Here is a 19,848-nt window from a genome sequence, read left to right as displayed (position 1 = left end):
AAGTAATCACTACACGTAATTTTTCCCTTCATAATAACCATTAATCAAATGAAGTATTAACGCGTGTGAATGCTAGACAGAAAGCACTTAAGCATAGAAGAAAATGCTTGTGTCAATGGGTGTATAAAGTGCTTATATTGTCCATTTACCATTTACAAATAATAAAATACGAGTGAGACAACAAACAATTCATTCAAACATTTTATGTATATTCATATATTTTGTCTTTAAATATCTTTAATAAATCATAAATGAAGCTTTATGACCTTTGTGACGTGTTCTTAAATCACAGTTAAGAGCTACACATATGTGTATAACAGAGCAGATATCTTGTTATTTGATCTATTCCTTAATTTAACAGTAACATGCAACACACACTGTATTCACAATCTATTTGAATGATAAGTTAACTTATTCGCTGTCGAATATTATGCAGTTGTAAGTTAAAAGTTGATGTTAAAATTTTACTGAATACTGAAGGTCTTTGCCGTTCAAGCAATAAGCAGCAATAAATTCAGTCTCAGCAGAAGTGAAGATTAAATGTTCAAAAACAGTTTTACAGTATTGATAAATCGATTTAGAAAACAGGAAGTGGTGGGCTCGCATTGCTACATGCGCAGTTAACATTTCTGGGAAACACAATAGTGCAACCTTTAAAGTATGAAAACAAAGAGAAAGCATCATATTAGTTGATTAAAAATGCTAGAAGCTAACTGTTGAAAAAAAAAGCCATTCCCTCTTTATATTTTGCTACTTTTCATATTCAATTTTTGTATTTTGCAAGCGAATGGAAAAAAGGATGTAACCATTTGACTTTGGTCCCTTGATTTCATTTCATTGCCTGAAAAATAAGAAAATACAGATTTGAAGTATATATGATTTTAAATTCAAGCAAAGAAACAAAGGACAGAAACAGAAAGTAACAGGAATAGGTGAGAAAACACAATAGGCTGGAAAACTTCAAAATTGGAAGTAAAGCAAAACATTAGACACAAGGAACTTTCAAAAAGTGAAAAACTACTAAGAAGAAAAACAAGATGAATAATGTGTATCTTAATCTACATTAATTTCTAAGAGGAAATAAGCGGGAAGTGAAATAAACCACTGCAAGAAGGACTCCTGAAAACCTAACACAACTTGTTCAATCTGACTTTTTTACTTGTATTTAATTTTTATAATGTTTAAAAATATGTAGAGTATGACAAAATTGTGAATGTAGATAATGCTGACAAGAGCTACAATTGTAAATTCGAGAGAAGCGATAACATAATGTGGATATTTAAGCAGCATTCATTTTTCATCTCACCTTTAGTGTCTTCCCCTGATGAAACCACAGAAAAACAAGAACAGAAAATAAGATATAATTTTAAATGTAATATCTAAACCACCAACAAAAATAAACATGAAAAAAACATGAAATCACTGTTAGACAATTGAGGCGTTTGTGCATGGAAAGTTAGCCCATCTATGAAGCAAGTGTAGTACCAAAAACTTAAAACGCCCTTTGGCCTTTAATCAGAATGACTTAAAGTGATTTAACCAGAAATGTAATCTCAAAGACCTGTGTGGATGTACAATTCCAAAGATTTTGGATTAAAAATAAACAAATAAACAAACAAAAAACAAAACCAAAAAAAAATACACGCAAAATACAACCAGATTTAATGCACCAAACCATAAATTTAAAAAGAAAGATTTTTTTTCTTATCTGCAAGATAATATGGAAACTGATGAGAGTATAAATGTCTCCTTCTTGTTAACAGAAAGCTTGATTCTCTATAAAATGACTCACTTGTATTTTTTTGCCATGAAAATGCAGAAGATGCCAAAGAGCAGAGCTGTACCAATCCCCACTACAGCAGGAATGATGATGTGATTATAGTTCTCAATACCTGGAAAGAGACAGAGTTGGTATTTGTTTGGGGTTTTTTTGTTGTGGCTTCTTTAGAATACAGACAACCTTCATCTAAACATACTTTTAATAGTGATATTAACATTTTCTTAATCATGCAAAGTTTAGGGTTAAAAAATATATTGGAAGTAAACTACTGAAAGGATCTCACGTTTTACATGGAGTGTGAAAGTTTCAGATGATTTCAGGCCTCCATTAAATTCAGCAGTGCAGATTATCTCTCTGTTGTCGTCCTTCTCCTCAGGAATAAATGTCAGGATGGACTGCATCTCCCAGTTTCCGTGTTTAATATCTTTATGATGCACAATGATGTTTGTACTATCATGATTCCATGTGAGTTTAGGAACATGAGTGGGGCAGGTGTGGATGACTGAACAGATGACAGTGTAGGGCTCTCCTTGAGTGGCTGTCTTTGGTTTAATCACTGTAGGCTTTGGAGGCTCAGCTGAAAATGAAAAGGCAGACATAAAGTAAGAGGCAAAGTGATTTAACAGAAAACTGGTATAGATGTTTGAAGTCATGGAAAGTTGGTAACATACTGAGCATTTTCAACTCGACGCAGTCTTCAACAAAGGGGAACTTGTCCTTGGTGGGGTCATTGTTTTCTGTTCGCACTAGTTCAACCCGGAAACAGAAAGGGCCATTGTCATGATCTTTAACTCCAGTTATTTCTAAGGTGCAGTTGTTCTGGCCCAGACGTCCCACCAGCTGTGTTCGGTCCTTAAAGTTGTCCTTAATCAGTGTATAATCCTCATGATAGATGTTTCTTTTTTTGTCATCTTTTTCATGCCACATTGCTCTGAGTCTGGAGGAGGGCAGGTTTCCTCCAGTATGGGAGAATGAACATGGTACCACAACACAGGATGTAACCAGAGCATCAATGCTTTTTACAACAGTGGCCTTCCATTCATCACTGGACACGGAGCTACAGATGGCTGAAAGAGAATTAAGGGAATGTCACTGAAATAATGACTTCTCTGCCATTTCTTATAAAGGTATACATTATTTGTAAAGCAACTGTAAACCAAAAGGTGACTCATTATGTTACCTGCAAAAAGCATACAAGTTATCATAAACTTTGTTTGATTGTCCATGTTTCTTGAGGGTCTTGTAAAACACTGCAGGATTTTTCCATGAAAAAAATACAAATAAATAAATAAATGCATCAAAATCACTTCAATACATGGAAATTACAACACAGTTTTAGAAGTTAGACAACTTTTAAAATATATTTATATGAAACACAGGCAAAATTATCATTCCCATACGTACTGCTATATACTCTGTTGGTATTTTGTCAGCGCCTCTGTCATTTATATTTTATTTATTTATTTTATAATTTTTTTATTTATTCTATTTTACTATTTGTCTCTGAAAGCAGCAAATCTCTCACTTCCCAGGTTCTCTGTATTTCTACTTTTAATGTCTTTGCATTGATACTGCAAGGAAGTATCATGGGTTTTTAAAGTCCACAATCACTATTTTAGGCTTCATTACAGTGACTTACAAAAATGTTATAGCAACGCTTATGCCAGAAGTACTGTAGCTGTCCACATTGAGGCTGTGGACAGCTACAGGTACCTTGGTGTTCATCTGAACAACAAACTGGACTGGACTCATAACTCAGACGCCCTCTACAGGAAAGGGCAGAGCAGGCTGTACCTGCTGCGGAGACTCAGGTCGTTTGGAGTGGAGGGCCCACTCCTGAAGACCTTCTATGACTCTGTGGTGGCCTCAGCCATCTTTTACGGTGTGGTCTGCTGGGCGGCAGCATCTCTGCTGGGGACAGGAAGAGACTGAACAGGCTGATCCGAAGGGCCAGCTCTGTTCTAGGATGCCCTCTGGACCCAGTGGAGGTGGTGAGTGACAGGAGAATGGCGGCTAAGCTGTCATCCCTGTTGGACAACATCTCCCACCCCATGCAGGAGACTGTGACAGCACTGAGCAGCTCCTTCAGTGGGAGACTCACGGCACCCACGGTGTGGGACGGAGAGATTTCATGAGGTCTTTCCTCCCCACTGCTGTCAGACTCCACAACAAAGACTTTAACTGATCAAACACACACATCCACACATGTGCAATAACACTAATGTGCAATAATCTTTTCTGGCATCGTTGTATTTTTTACTCAGTTGTATATAGCATTTGTATTCTATTTTTATCTTATTGTATATTTTATTCTATTTTATTCTACTGTATATAGTAATTTATTTTATTCTATTCTGTACAGTTGTGTACTGTATTTATTCTTATTTTATTTTATTCTAATTTTTGCTTCATAACTTTTGCACTGTCCACTTCCTGCTGTGACAAAACAAATTTCCCACATGTGGGACTAATAAAGGTTATCTTATCTTATCTTATCTTAAATACTTTGACAGTGAATTTCTTGGTAAATTACATAGGCTACAATACTGTGCAAAAGTGTTGGGCCACCGTTCATTTCATTATTTGTTGCTGCTAAAATGGGAAATAAATAGTGGTTTATTGAAACACCGTCTGAACTCTCTTAGGCAAGTTTTCTTGAAATCTCTTTTAGCAGTACTCAGCAATAGTTCTCCAGGCTTCCTGAGTGACATTTAAAAGCTCTTAATTTGATGTTGGGTGACATTTGTTCCATTTTCTGTCAATGCTCAAGCAGGCAATGCCCAAACAAAAATTTAGAAAGACGTTCAGAAGGTTTGGCAAACTACTGCTCAAGAACATTTGTCTGCTTGGAAGCAAAACATAAAGAAATGAGGGGTGACTTTTGCACAGTAATCTCTGTAATCTCTGTTATAATCATAAATATCTTACCTGCTTTTGCTGCTGTGTGGCTGAGTTGTTTGTGGCTACAAAACACTTTGACACTGTGTCCGACTCTTTCCAGTTTTCCAGATGATTTTAGTTTATTCATTCACTTAAAATCAAAGAGAAATTTGCTGCTGCTAAAGAAGACAAGAAAAATAAATTACCAAATGCCAACCGAGGACTATTTTTCCAAAAACATAAACATATTTTTCCAAGCATTTTTCCAAAAACATAAGTATTAAAAAGTAGCTGTATCTCTCTCTCTCTCTCTCCCTCTCTCTCTCTCTCCCTCTCTCTCTCCCCCAATTTTTGGGGGTCCTTCAGCACCCCCAAAAATGAATCAAAGCACCCCCAAAGATTTCTTACTTTTTTTTGACAATATTTGGTGTTTGTGTGACACACTACTAAAAATATAAAAAGCATACAGTACTTGGTTGAGACATAATATTTTAACAACAAAAGTATAGATATCCCTCCCCCCTCCCGCCCCAAAAAATGATTAGTTCCAGCTCGCCTCGCCCCTACTCTCGCTGTGGCTGAGACACAGCGGAGCGGAGGTGTGAGTTTCTGGCTTAAAACAGGACATGTTAGCTCCATTTAACCTTTAGTTACTCTTTATATAGTTAGGTAGGAGTCAGACCATTTTTCTTTTTAGCTGAAAAACATTACACCCAGGTAACATACAGTGTTGAAAACATGTTTTCCAACGATGTTTGCTACCCTATCTACAATCTGTCCTGCTCTGTAGTAAAATCAACAGTAATTGAGTAAAATAAGCGACATTTGACCGTCCTGTTGCTCCCATTGAAATTTATATAGCCTATTTAAAATCTAAAGCTTGAAATTGTCCTTAGCCTACTGTTGTTACCACTGTCCTGTTTGAAATGGAACGAGAGAAACTGGTTATTTTGTCATATGTGCATGTGCCGATATGAGCTAACTAGCTAACTGACTGGATGCCCATTAACCTTATAAGTCCTGTTGTCTGTGTGTGTGTGTTTGTGTACAGAGAGACAGCCAGGTTCATAATGGATATAACGAAGTTTTTTCAAAAAAAGGAGCCACATTCAGGTAAAAGTGTAAAATCAAATGACCCGTCAATAAAGGATAATGTTGGATCAGTGTTTCAATATTTATATCTTTTATTAGATGTACATGTGGTTTGGTTATTTGCCTTTTGGTTGAAAGTACACTGAGAGAGGACTTTTTGTTAGTGATCTTAATAGTTTTTTTTTTCATATTAATGTAATTTTTTCATCTAATTGAATACAATCTATTTGTGTATGATTGTCAGTCCAAAGAGTGCGAGAGGAAAGAGGGGAACGTGAGGAGAAAGAACGAGGTCAGGAAGAACCAGGTAAGTAAACAGACAGGGAATAGTGACAGGCAAAACAGAGACTGTTAAACTGCTTGAGAGAGTTGACCACCAAAAAGTGATAGGCTGATTTGCCAACCTCAAAGTGAAGCGACATAGGTTAAAAGAAAAGAAAAAATCTGCAGAGCCGTAGTAGTATCTGCAGTAAAGATCTTTTCATACATAGTATACATTGTACCATAGACAAAGTTGCCTCCATGTTTATAATTTTTTTATTAATATTTTGTACTTTTGAACATTTCAAGGACTCTATTTTTGGAGTGTATTTTTATGTATCTGTATTATATTATACATACACATTAAAAATGAATCTCTGTCCAAAAAATGCACTTAGTTTACTTTTTACTCACTATCAGCATCATTCATTATCCCCCCAGTAATTAAGGTTAGGATATGTATTTTTTTTTTATTCCAATCCATTCTTTTTTTGCAGCATTTAAATAACCTTTATCAGATTTGATGGTTTTGTTACAGATGTTGAAAAAGTGTTTTGCTTTTCTTTCACAAATGTGGGGATTAAATTGTGTTAAAATGTACAAAACAGTGATGTCATATTTTGTGACGAGGACCCAGGCACAGAGAGACTTGATGAATTTAAGAATCTTATGATTTAATAAAGAAATTTGCAGACTTGCACAGAGATGGTAAAGTTATGATGACTGATAACGGAAACGAAGACAACAGACGACGAGGACAGGGAGGAACAGGGGTTTAAATGCACCAAGGAGACAGAGAGAATGGAAATGGAGACATTTAGGGATGCAGGGACTGACAGAGACAGGGAAGAAGTCTCATCGTGACGACTAAAGTTTATCTTGCCTGGCTGGGCAGCTCTCTGGGTGCTCAGCACCCCCAAAACTCAGATCCTAGAATCGCCCCTGATGTATATGTATATATGTATATATATATATATGTATATATACATATATACATATACGTATTAATACTGGAGGAGCATATCGGAGAAGAACGCTCAGTAATGCTCAGTGGCTATTGGATCTAAGAGTTCTCCACAGCAACCTCTCTGAACAGGATCCAGTAATCATCACAGTGGCAGACATCCAGTATGAAGACAGCACCAAGCCCTGACATGATTCACGGTACCACACAGAAGCTCCTGTCAAGCATCATGTGCTATATTAACATAATAATAAAAGAATATCAGTAGATTGGAATACAAACTCTTTTTAAAAAATTCTGATTATACTCAACTGAAACAAAAGAAGGAAAAAAAAAATGTTTTCTGCTGCCTGCATGGTATGGAACGCCAGGACTGCCATAATGAATTAATTAAATACACCATTAAATAATTAATTAAATGTGACAATAATTAATTAAAATTGGAAATAATTACTTAAAATGGGAAATAATTAATTAAAATGGGAAATAATTAATTAAAAGGTTTTACACATTTCATTAATTAATTATTAACACATTTAACTAATTATTTATTTATTTCACATTTTGATTAATTATTGCCACATTTAAATAATTATTTAATGGTGTATTTAATTCATTCATTTTGGCACAGTTGACTCCTTCAGGTCTCACCATGAAATCATTTTATCTGTCAACCTCACCCATCAAACTCAGGGGGCGGGGTTAACGCTGATCGAGTCAAAACCATTGCTTTGGCCTGGTGGCCATTGTTTTTAGCACACAACAACCAGCATGTTGAAACTAACAGAACTGAACTTTGGAAAAACCCTGTTTGTGTGTCACCAAATACCGTTTTAATATTTTTTTAGCCGAGAATGTAGTGGTTTAATCTTCAGATGTCTGGTCGGTTTGTCAAGATGCAGCCTCTTTGCAAAAGTGCTTCGATGATTTCGGAGATGACTGCCCAGCCCAGTCTCACGGCAAAGCGTGGGACAGACCCGCTCGCCTCGCAAGCAATCGAGCTTTTATTACCACCGACAAAGCGCAGGCCCCGGTACACAGCTGTAATAACCCCCGCTGACACTGACTTCATTTACTGAGGTTATATTTATCGGGTTTTTATTTCCTGATGTTCTTATGTGTCCCACGTGTTTCAGTCGCCAATTCTGAATTATAACTAACATTAAAAACATGTTTAAGGAGGAGAGAGAGCAAATAAATTCGATTAACAGCTGATCTTTGGGTTTTTGTTCAGTAATCAGCGTGACCTGTGTATAAACGCATAGAGATAACGTTGGTGTTTCCGTCATGTAGTAACTGCTGGCTTTAACGTTAAAAAGGTGGTTCGACACTATGAAACACATACAGACTTCATGATGTTGGGCTGATATGATATCTTCAGCTCTCTGAGTTAACACACAGTTTCCCAGCTGACTAATCTAACGGTCATCTACGAATATGTCACGGGTCATATCAATATGATTTTACAGAAAATCATCCTTATTACTGCCAACTATTCCAGAGATGTGAAAATCGACAGCATAAAGAACAAAAAACTATAGCAGTCTAACGCAACACTGTAACAGAGATGAACGCATCAGTTTGTCACGGATCAAAGTGGAATGAAAGTGATTGGTTGAACAGGTGTTCGTGATCTGTGTTATCTGCGTTTTCATCAGCGTAAGAGACTCAGCAGCAGATTAGAATAACATTTTGGTGATTTAATAAATCACCAAATTAATACACGCAAGAAACGATGAAACCTGTTCCGACAATTTGAGTTTCTATTCCTTCAGCTGCAGACTCGCTGCTGTTTAAATGTTTGAGAGCGAAGATTAGATATAAAACAAACGTCAAACTTAGACTCAGTCTGCGTTCACATTTGATATGAGGCCAGGACGTATAGTGGCTGTGTCCTGTTTTAAGATCATATATGTAAAATTGTTGTCTGACCTGCGTCGATCCAGCCACTCAGAGTCCGTGGTTACCATGGTTACTGCATAAGCAGCTGTAATTTAAACAGCTGGCATTGCAGAAATCTACCTGCGACATGAGTGTTTATATTTGTCATTGCAAAAGAACTGTCTGAATGGTTAACTGAAGTTAACTTGGATAAATTATAGTTAAGGAGTATCACAGATAACGCCCACGTGAGCTGTGTGACTGTTCACCACTACACTGAAATAAGTAGGCTATTACTGAAATACACGTGCTATATCATAAACTATGATATAAATAGGGAGGTCCTATTAACATGTTTAGTTTTAAAGGACACCTTCCTGCCTTTAGTCTCATTCATGAGCAGTATTAGTTTTCTTCTAACATCCAGAAGTCTGCACGATGTGTTTCATAGTTTGTAACAAGCCTTTGACAGTTAAACGTAACATGACCGAAAAAGCAAAGAAAAAAGAAAGAAAGAAAAAAATCACACAAATTATATGTTAACCTCATTTATTTTTAGTTAAGTAAACTCTAAAAATTCTAACAGACAGCTGGTGCTTAGAATACAGTTGAATAACTATTAAAAAACAGATGATGTAATATTTCTGTCCAGGTTGCAGTCTTCATGATGAACACGCTGTTGCAAACTCTGCTCCTCTCGGTGGAAATGCGCCTTCTTTTTCCTCTTTGTATAAAAACATTTTTAAAAGTCAGTTTAATCTCAAAATTCACTGTTAAATCCAAAACACACCAGATAAAGAAAAGCGAATGGTTTAGTCTAACACAGTGAACCATTAAACTTCAGTAAAACTATGCAGTTATGAAACGTAACTTTAACCTCAGCCAAACCGATTTGCTCAGTTGTAAATAAAACAGCGAAGTAAACGTGACCCGACAGACAGAACCTGAGTGAATTAAGTCAAGCGTTTAACCACTGAGAGCTAAAACTCAGGTGAGGTTTCAAAGCTGTGTGCCGGTGATTGGACATCAGCTGCTGATAAAGCTGGTTGGCCTATAAAGTGCTCTGTTGGGAAACAAGCTCCAGCAGCTCTGCGCTATCACCAGGTAACGTGGGCATGTTTCTTGAATTAGCCGCAGGTGTTAAACAGCTGACAGGTGAGGAGGAGGATGCATGCAGGTAAACTGAGGGCCTGTTGAGCTGATCGCTGGTGTCGTGAGAAAAATGTCAGCTTGTTCTTTATGTTACAGAAGCACAGAGACACAAGACCAGGCGGAAAGAGACGATCGTTCGGTGAAAATGAGAATCTGAGAATGCAACATGTGGGACACGGAGAGTGGAATATGTAAACAACCCCCAAAACAAAACAGTTAAGCTGGAACACCGGGGCTGTGAGCTCGGTACACTCTGTCAGCTGACTGTTAGCAGAGCTAGTGACATCTCTGAAAACATCTGAGCACTTTTGCAAACATGTTCTTTGTTGACAACCTGACCAGACATGTGAAGATTACGCCACAACATTCGCAGCTAAAACACTGCTAAAAGTGTAGTTGGTGACAGAAAAACGGGGTATTTTAAAACTTTACACCTCCACCATTGCTGCCTGTGATTAAGAATTCATTCTGGGATACCTGGCTGCCCCAAGTCCACACAAGCAATTGATTATCTAGGATCGACCTGTCTTGACTTACTTTGCACAGCAACCAATCAAATGTTAGAGAAGCTGCATGGGCAGCATTAACCCCGCCCACTTAGTTTGATGGGTGAGGCTGACAAATAAAATTATTTCAAGGAGAGAGATGAAGGGGACAAAAGTGCCAAAATGAATTAAATAAATAAATCATTAAATAATTAATTTAAAATGTCAATAATTATTTAAATGTGTTATTAATTAATTAAATATGTCAATAATTAATTAAATGTGTCAATAATTAATTAATTACATGTGTCGTAAATATTTATGTAGTTAATTATTTCCGATTTTAATTAATTATTGCCACATTTAATTAATTATTTAATGGTGTATTTAATTAATTCATTATGGCAGTCCTGGCATTCCATAGCATTGTCGAGGGTGACTTTGGGTCTAAACAGTATAACACAACACAATATTTTCTGAGTTCCAGTAGGTTATCTTTGTGTACAGGATGTGATCAGCTGATCTGCTACTCTTTGTGGATGTACACAACTGAATTCAACCAGATGTCAGCAAATGTTTCATGTGTTGTCCTGGCTCATTTCCATCCTCTACACTGACAATACACTATGCTGTCGTTTTTCTAGACACTATAAAGTTGGTATGAAAGTGGAATTCAGTCAATGAATCTAAGCATCATCAGCTATAAACCATATTAATCTCTGCTACACTTGATGTAACCAACTCTAACCATGAGGCCATAGCTTTTGTTGAGCTGACAGAATTGTTGTATTTGAAATTACCAGCAAATTAAAAAATATTACTCCCTTTATGCTTGCTGGTCTTCTAGCTAGATGCTGAAGCACCGCAAACGCAATTCATCGACACCTGTTGTGCCACAAAAAGAAAAAAAAAAAAAAACACAACCCATTTTAACTATGGTTGTGGTTTTTGATCTCTTTTTTATGTGACATCCCCTGGTGATTAATAAACGAACAGGACTGCCTTTCATGTGTTTCTGTTTAGGCTTAAATCGGTTTGATGTTTGAAGGCTCGCAGTGATGAAATAGTAGCTACCATAATATGCCTTAACCATTTTCCACCTCAGAGCCCCGACAGTTTGTTAATTTGACACATGTTGCTGCATCTGTTTTTATGTTCGTTTTATTTTTTTCTCAGCTTTTATCTCCACCATTTCGCTACTTCTTCCACACTAATGAAAAGAAATGGGCTCCTGTCAATGCTTGTATGCTTGCGCCGCGGCAAAATGCGTCTCTCCATCGGGAAAATGCCAGTTATTCTTGATTACCAGTTCAGCCCTGCCTGGGGCATTTCGAAATCGAAAGTGTCGCCTTTCGGCTCAACTCTCGCTTCAAAAATCTCAAACACAAAGCTATCGTCCCACAGTTCATACTCTTATCTATTCTATTATCATTACAGTGCTGTTTTACCTGCTTCTCCTCAGTTGCTTGTCTCTGCAAATCTCTTTGACATCATCTCTGACTCTTTCAGGAGGATTTTCAAATCTTTCCAGCTGGAACCACCCACTTAACTGGAATCCTAGAAAGAAGCACAGCCGTCTTATTAACATACAAAAACATGACCAGGATAAAATGGCGGATAAAAAAAATCCCTCACTGAAAATGGGGCAGGGCCGTTTCTAACTTTTTTGAGGCCCTATTTTATAACATTACACAGGGGAGTTCAAAGATAATCTGTGGCTATGCATCAACCTGTTACACTTTAAGAAGATACTGAGCTGGATATGTGAGTCTAAAATTCTAATGAATATTTTTCATGTTCATCCAGCTATTCAGTAAATTCATTGTATGTCGGTCCAGCTATTTATATTTTAATGATTTAAGACCAGATGTTTTTTATATTACTGTACATAAGTATTCTTCACATATCAGTTAGATGCTATACGATATACTGACACTGGAGAGGAATGACATGGAAACAGAAGGTAAGCTGAATTGTTTATTAATGTTGAACACATGTTTAACATTACACTTAAATGTTATTTCCTATATGTAGCTGTGGCTATTCAACCTCATTATGCAACACGTTCAATCTGCATGATGCAAATAAAATGAATAAATCCTCTTCTTCTTGTGTGGTTTATTGTCTCTTAAACCAACAGACAAAGCTGGTCGCACTCAGAAGACGTGGGAGAAGAAATATTTGAGGCTGTGTACTGAAAAGGGTTTTTTTTTCTCATCATAAGACATTTGGTCTGACAGACCCACCCGGACCACCAAACAGGAACCAAAGCTAACTAGTGGGGGTTATTTGCACACTAAAATGAGCAACTAAACATTAGCCACAGATGTGCTCCCGAGCTAGAAGCTCCATTTTCAGTTCCACCTAAACACCACAAGTTCTTTAGAGACACTTGTTAAGCCTAACAGGGGATAAGTGCTCCTGTCCAAATTGACACACTATAATGCCAGATAGGCCAGCATGGTGGTGCAGTGGTAAGGGCTGTTTCCTCAAGCAAGAAGGTCCTGGGTTCAAGTCCAGGGTCTTTCTGTGTGGTATATTCTCCCCGTGTGTTTGGGTTCTACTTCAGCTTACTCCCACACTCCCAAGACATGGGGTTAGGTTAACTGATAAATCTAAATTGCCCATAGGTGCAAATGGTTGTCTGTCTATGTGGTGGCCCTGCGACCTGTCTATGTGGTGTACCCTGCCTCTTGCCCTATGGTAGACTGATGGATGTTTTTTTAAGGTAATTTGCTTTTCTAATACTCATTAATTTAACTATTTGGCTTCATAATATGGACTGATTATTATTATGGAACATTTTTTTTTTTAAACCTTATTGAACTTGCTTGTAAATCATTTCATAGCATAATAGGTTTCTAAGTCCTTTGGTCGATGTTGCTTTGTTGGTTGCTATAAACACACAGTCCACAGCAATCACAGTAGTAAACAGAAAAGTGAAATAACTCAAAATATGTTTTATATTTAAGATTCTTCAAAATAGGATGCTGTGGTAGTCATGCTGGCTCAGTGCACCTTTAATTTGGAATGAATCCCCAACAGTGTCACCAGGAAAACACCCCCACACCATCACAACTCCTCCTCCATGCTTCATGGTGGGAATCATGCATTTGGAGATCATCTGTTCACAACAAAGACACAGTGGGTGAAACTAAAGATCTCAAATTTGGACTCATCAGACCAAAGCACGTATTTCCACTGGTCTAATGTCCATTCCTTGTGTTTCTTGGCCCAAACAATCTCTTCTGCTTGTTGTTTTTCCTTAGTAGTGCTTTCTTAGCAGCTGTTTGCAGCTTGGCCATAAAGGCCTGATTTGCACAGTCTCCTCTGAACAGTTGATGCAGAGATGTGTTTGCTACTGGAAGTATGTGTGTCATTTATCTGGGCTCTAATCTGAGGTGCTAATCTGAGAAAAGTTTATTCACTTCAACTGAAGAAGCTTCTCGGATGAAGGTGAAATGTCTTTAAGAAATTTAAAGAAGAAGAATTTGAAGAAGTCCAGACACTTTTCTTTCCAAGCTCCTTAGACCCAAGGACATGTAGCGCTTCAAAAAAGCAAAAGGCGGCTACTTTGAGGAATCTAAAATTAAATTAAAATATCTTGCTTGACATATTTGATGTCTTCAGTGTGTATGTAAATATATGTATATAAAAAAAAAAATTCCCCCTCTCTGAATTCCTTCAGATGCTTATTTTTCTTAAAGAGCCTTAACCAGTGACTCCTTCCAATGCGTCTTCGCTATAGCCTCAAGTAAGAAGACTCTCAGTCTCCTGCAGACTATTGGGATGCGTGCTTTTTCTTTTCGTGCCCCATTTTTGTGGAACAACCCCTAACCCTCAGGATTTTAGCCAGGCATGTTCTGTGGAGGTTTTTAAAGCAAAGTTTAAAACCCACTTTGTTTTTATACTGTTTTCCATTTTTAAATTGTATTTTTTTTTTTTGTATTGCTTTTATTTATTTTATTTTATCGTCAAATAGCTGTTCAGCACTTTGTTTCAAAGCACTTTATAAATAAAGTTATTATTATTATTATTGTTGTTGTTGTTATTATTATTATTACTTATAAAGACATTCTAGTAACTGACACTGATCTCCCTTTGTCTCCGGACAAAATCTTCTCATTGCAGTTATCTCCTGTGGAAACACTGTTTCTGAAAATAAACACCTTAAAGTTTGGGAAGTCTGTTTTTCGGTCTTGCTTCAGATCTGCTACGAATAGCTCCTGCTATTGTATATTATATGGAAAACTGTGATAATGCTTTGATTTATCCATAATATATATTTAGTTAAAATATTGTTCTGGTTTCAGTGGGAAAAGTGTGCAGTTCTTTTAAATAAAAAGTTCAAAGACCTGTGAAAAGTTCGTTCATGAAGTGTGTCAGTATTTCAATATCAATATCATACTACAACCTGGGTTTGCCTCTCATCTGTATTTAGTTTTATTTAATTTTTCTAACTGTACAGTACTCTATTTTTGTAACTATTGTCCTTGATGTAAATATGTAAAAAAAACTGTGTATGTTTCTGTTCTATGTCCTGTGTACTGTTTGTTTGTATGTGTGTTTTTCTTGCTGCTGTTACAACCAAATGTCACCTTGTGGGACAATTAAAGGATTATTTTATTCTTCTATTTTATAAGGATGTCATGTTTCTGTATCATCTCTCTCCTGTTAGACCCTCTTACCCCAAAACATCATCCTGTTTAGTGTTCTGATATCTTATATTTATATCTTATATTTTATTATATTGCACAGTTTTCTCATAAATCAAAGAATATTTACTGCACCAGCTTGCCTTACATTTTATCTGAAAAATACAAGGTTCAAATCTTTTTAGTTTATTTTGGGATATTGCCCTTAAATATAACTAAATCTTTCATTGTATATTAATATTTGTCTGTTAGACAGTCACACAGGTATAAATGATATGAAATAGATATATATAACTTGAATTTAAACTGAAATGTAATATTTGAGATAACTGAGTTTAATTCAACTGCTGAGCATTTTCTTTTCAAATGTACAAGGTGTATACATTAAAATACCAATAGTATAAATCCTACTACATTCGTACCATCAAAATGAAATGAGACTAATCTCTGAGCTATACTAGCTAAACTGAGCATCACTGATGGCTAAAGGGACTTAGCATATGCTGTGGTGTTCTCCCACATACATCACATGCAGACGAAATAACAAAATTTTCACAGATAAAACAAAAAAAATGCCATAAAATAATGATTTTTCTGTATTTCTGTCGAACATACTGTCCACCACAGTACCTGCTTATGTTGTGGTTGCTAGGCAACAGAAACTGCTTTACACTTCCGGTCTTTGCAGCAAGGATGCAGCACCTGAATTTGGACACAGCCATTGAATAGTCTCACCCGTGAGAGTTCATGCCCTGGAAGGAGTCTGCCCTTGACCAATCAGAGTGAGTCTTTTGGCCACCAAAGACCAACAAGAGCGCCTGGCCGGACAGATGATGGAGCCGTCATGGGACAGTGGAAGGGGACATGGCAACAGCCGTGCAAAGCAGCACAGGAATGGACACTGGTTTGAGCAAGGAGTCAAGGAAAAGGGAAAGACCATCTCTGAATCAAGGAGGGGGCCTAAGGGTACATCTTTCACCATCTTAAGATAGGCATACACTTGGCCCATTTTAAGATGATTTTTTAGTCATGCGACCGTTGACCATTGATCGATGATCATTGGTCAGGGGGTTATGACAATTTGCGTATTGATGATCATGAAACTGACCTTAGCCGATTGTTTGTCAGTGGTGGTAGTTTCAGTCATTATGCAAATATATTGTTTTTAAGGGTTGGGGAATCTCCCTGCAGCCAGCTGAGACTAAAGAAGGCACTTGGATGAGTGACAACATTTTTCTCCCACTGAAAACGCTACATCCAAATGAACAGAATCAACATTTTGGGAAATTAGATTACAGTTTTATAAAAATCTGTTTATAACATACATTTATAAAACGTGTTATAAAATATAAACAGTGTTTATAAAATATGAATTTCTCACAAAAAGCTTCACAATGCTCAAGTAATGGTGTCACTCAGAATATACAGCAGGTGTTATCATAAGCTATCTGCAGAGGGTGTGTACACAGGTAGCACCAATTAACCAAAAATTAAGTAATCACTACACGTAATTTTTCCCTTCATAATAACCATTAATCAAATGAAGTATTAACGTGTGTGAATGCTAGACAGAAAGCACTTGAGCATAGAAGGAAATGCTTGTGTCAATGGGTGTATAAAGTGCTTATATTGTCCATTTACCATTTACAAATAATAAAATACGAGTGAGACAACAAACAATTCATTCAAACATTTTATGTATATTCATATATTTTGTCTTTAAATATCTTTAATAAATCATAAATGAAGCTTTATGACCTTTGTGACGTGTTCTTAAATCACAGTTAAGAGCTACACATATGTGTATAACAGAGCAGATATCTTGTTATTTGATCTATTCCTTAATTTAACAGTAACATGCAACACAAGTAGTAATATACCTACAGCTTTTTGCCCCCCCCCACCCCCCCACACCCCCCACACCCCACCCCTACCCCACACCCTCCCTATCCCCTCCGCGTCCATGTGCGCGCGAACGGACCTTGCGCGTGAACGGACTTTGCGCGTGAACGGACTTGCGAGTTCAGAGATCATATGTTTACATGTGTTTAATAGCGTTTTATTTAATGAAACCATTATGTGTTTTAATTAAACTCTTTTTTTTAAAGGATTGTATAGGTCTCGGAGTTCTGTTATTTAGACACAGATGATTTAATTTAACTAGTTTAGGGTATTTTTCTTTAGGGCTCTGAAACACACAGAGGCTAATAGTTTTTTAAACAGAAAGTTTTTCCACCTTCTAAAAACACATATTCACACACAGAGGCTAATAGTTTCAAACAGAATACCACAAACAGCAGGCATTCCTTTAGAAATAAACAGGGATTCTTAATTCTGCAACATTTAGACAGGGGGGTTACAGTTAGACCCCCACAGTCAGCAGAAGAGGCCATCCTTATCAACAGCATCTCAATTGTACTGCCATAGTTTTCAATACAAACAGTCTCCTTTATCTTATGGCAGAGGTCCGGCTGTGCTAGGTCCATCGGAGCCACTATAGCTTTTATCATGCCATTACACTTTGTACTGACCATCCTCCAAACAGGCATCACCTTTGTTTACACCTTTATCTCTACATCTCAGAGGCCAGCTGAAACCAAGCCCCACACCTATATAAAATGCCCTAAGCAGCCACACTAACCCTTTACATCGGTCATTGAGAGCATAACACTTTCGTTCATCAGCACGAGCATTTTACTTTTAATTTAACTAGTTTAGGAGCATTTTGCTTTTCTTTACCGCTCTGAAACACACAGAGGCTAATAGTTTTCAAACAGTGTCACAAATAACATGTATTCCTTTAGAAATAAACTATGATACTTCTAAAACAAACAAACACATATTCTTTCCTCATCACTAGCCAATTCACCATTTTATTTAAATATCTGAATTTTCGAATAATGATCCAAGCGGGACACAGAGGCTGCTAGTTTAACGCACCAGAATGCAAATATAAATAAATGCATGACTATCCTGAGAGCTAGCTGCAGCGACACCTTTCTTTCAGACGGATGCCTGGATGTGCGTTGGAGCCAACTGTGCTACCCGCACACAGCGTTTCTGACCTACGGGCGCTGCTTATACAACAGAGAAAAGCAACAATACAGCGTGTTTCTCTGCTCCAAGACATCGGCGGGCCTTTCACACGGTAAGCATGTCTGTTATACCCAGCGCATAAATGTCTGTATGTCAGTGCTGATTATACAAACCCTGTTTAAAATGTGACACATATGTTGTCCGAAAACAAATCCTCTAAATTTGCAAAGTTACTGATTTAAAAATATATTTTCGAATTTTTAGTTGCATGTCAAACACACGATAGACTCTTGAGCGTATTTATTTATATAGCTACATTCACAACGGTACAACCATGCTAAATAAAAGATGACCAAGCACCAAAGCACTCTAATGCAAGCCTCTAAACTACATGCTGATAAGTGCATGAAGTTAACCTCTACAGCTGAAAACAGTTTGTATCCGCACTCTGAGGGTCTACTGAATTGTTTTTAATATTGCGCTTTTTTTTCACGAACTGCAGATGATGAATTCCTCTTTATTGGACATAATGTCCTTAAGCTATTGTTGCTCATACTTGCAGAGTTCCCTAGCTACTTCTTTACTATGTCAGTAAACTTTTCGAAAAGGAAGGTGTTGTAGATTTAAAGAAACATCCTAATTGAAGCAAAGGCAAAAAATTGGAATGAATTTTATGTGACTGTTCATATTAAAGCCAACAACAAGTGAAAATCCAAACCGACTCCAATGCTTTGTATTAATGATCTCCCCCTCTCTCTCTCTCTCTCTCTCTCTCTGGGTGTGTGTGTGTGTGTGTGTGTGTGTGTGTGAGTGAGTGAGTGAGTGAGTGAGTGAGTGAGTGAGTGAGTGTGTGTGTGTGTGTGTGTGTGTGTGTGTGTGTGTGTGTGTGTGTGAGTGTGAGTGTGTGTGCCTTCACAGAAGGAAGGTCACAGCAGGAGCTTTTTCAAACGCGTTTCCAATCATTTTTACAAGAAGTGTAGCTCATACAATGGTATTATTGTATTATTTGCGATACTTTATAAATATGAAACTCTAAAGATTTGGAGTTCATGCAAATTGTGAAACAAGAATCTAAATATTTGTGTCACAGTGATTTCTATAAAAGCATGTTGTTTATGGGGATAATGTAACAAATCTTTTGTGGCCCTATTAATGATCAATGGTAATTGAAGAGGAAGCTGAACCCCGGCTCTGGACATTTTCAGGACAAGCGACAGCGCAGACATCTACTAATGAGAGAACATGTTTTATCATCATAAACACTGTGATATGAAGTATCGTTAAAGTGTCACTTCAGTAATGTTTTTAATAGATGACTTTAAAACACTAAACTCTAATTTCTGTGGTTTATTTTAAGTTTACAGAATATAACATGTGGTAAGACGACGAGTTTTACTTCTCACAAGTTGTGATATGTGTATCTATTATCATGTATGCTACTTTGCTCTGTGGACTGTAAAATGTTTCATTGTGTTCATGAAATAAACCAAACTTTCACCGTCTGCATCTTTTACTGTTTTTTCTGCTTTTGTACACTCCAAGTTTGACAAACCCACAGACATCCAGAGTTAACTTGCTAACAATGTGGAGCAGTCTCAGTGTATTTAGCAGCTTTTCCCCAAACACAACCAACTGAGAGAAACGCTTGTAGTCCTCACTTTG

The 19,848-nt window shown here is 37.0% G+C and overlaps 1 protein-coding gene across 1 annotated transcript in view; it reads right to left on the bottom strand.

Annotated features, from left to right (window-relative positions):
• Nucleotides 1–1,788: 1,788 nt before the first annotated feature.
• LOC120442609 (sialic acid-binding Ig-like lectin 12) overlaps nucleotides 1,789–19,848 on the bottom strand; it is a 119,456-nt gene continuing 101,396 nt past the window's right edge. The window contains exons 3-6 of the mRNA XM_039619429.1: nucleotides 2,961–3,030; nucleotides 2,452–2,847; nucleotides 2,064–2,357; nucleotides 1,789–1,892 (exon numbers count right to left, since the gene is read on the bottom strand). Coding sequence (XP_039475363.1) covers nucleotides 1,789–1,892; nucleotides 2,064–2,357; nucleotides 2,452–2,847; nucleotides 2,961–3,006 — 840 coding nt within the window. The 5' untranslated portion in view covers nucleotides 3,007–3,030. The remainder of the gene's footprint in view (nucleotides 1,893–2,063; nucleotides 2,358–2,451; nucleotides 2,848–2,960; nucleotides 3,031–19,848) is intronic.

Source organism: Oreochromis aureus, linkage group 11 (assembly GCF_013358895.1).
Source record: "Oreochromis aureus strain Israel breed Guangdong linkage group 11, ZZ_aureus, whole genome shotgun sequence".
In the NCBI taxonomy this organism is placed as follows: Eukaryota; Metazoa; Chordata; class Actinopteri; order Cichliformes; family Cichlidae; genus Oreochromis; species Oreochromis aureus.
The sequence above is the reverse complement of the archived record's forward strand: the minus strand, read 5'-3'. Positions and strand labels throughout refer to the sequence as shown.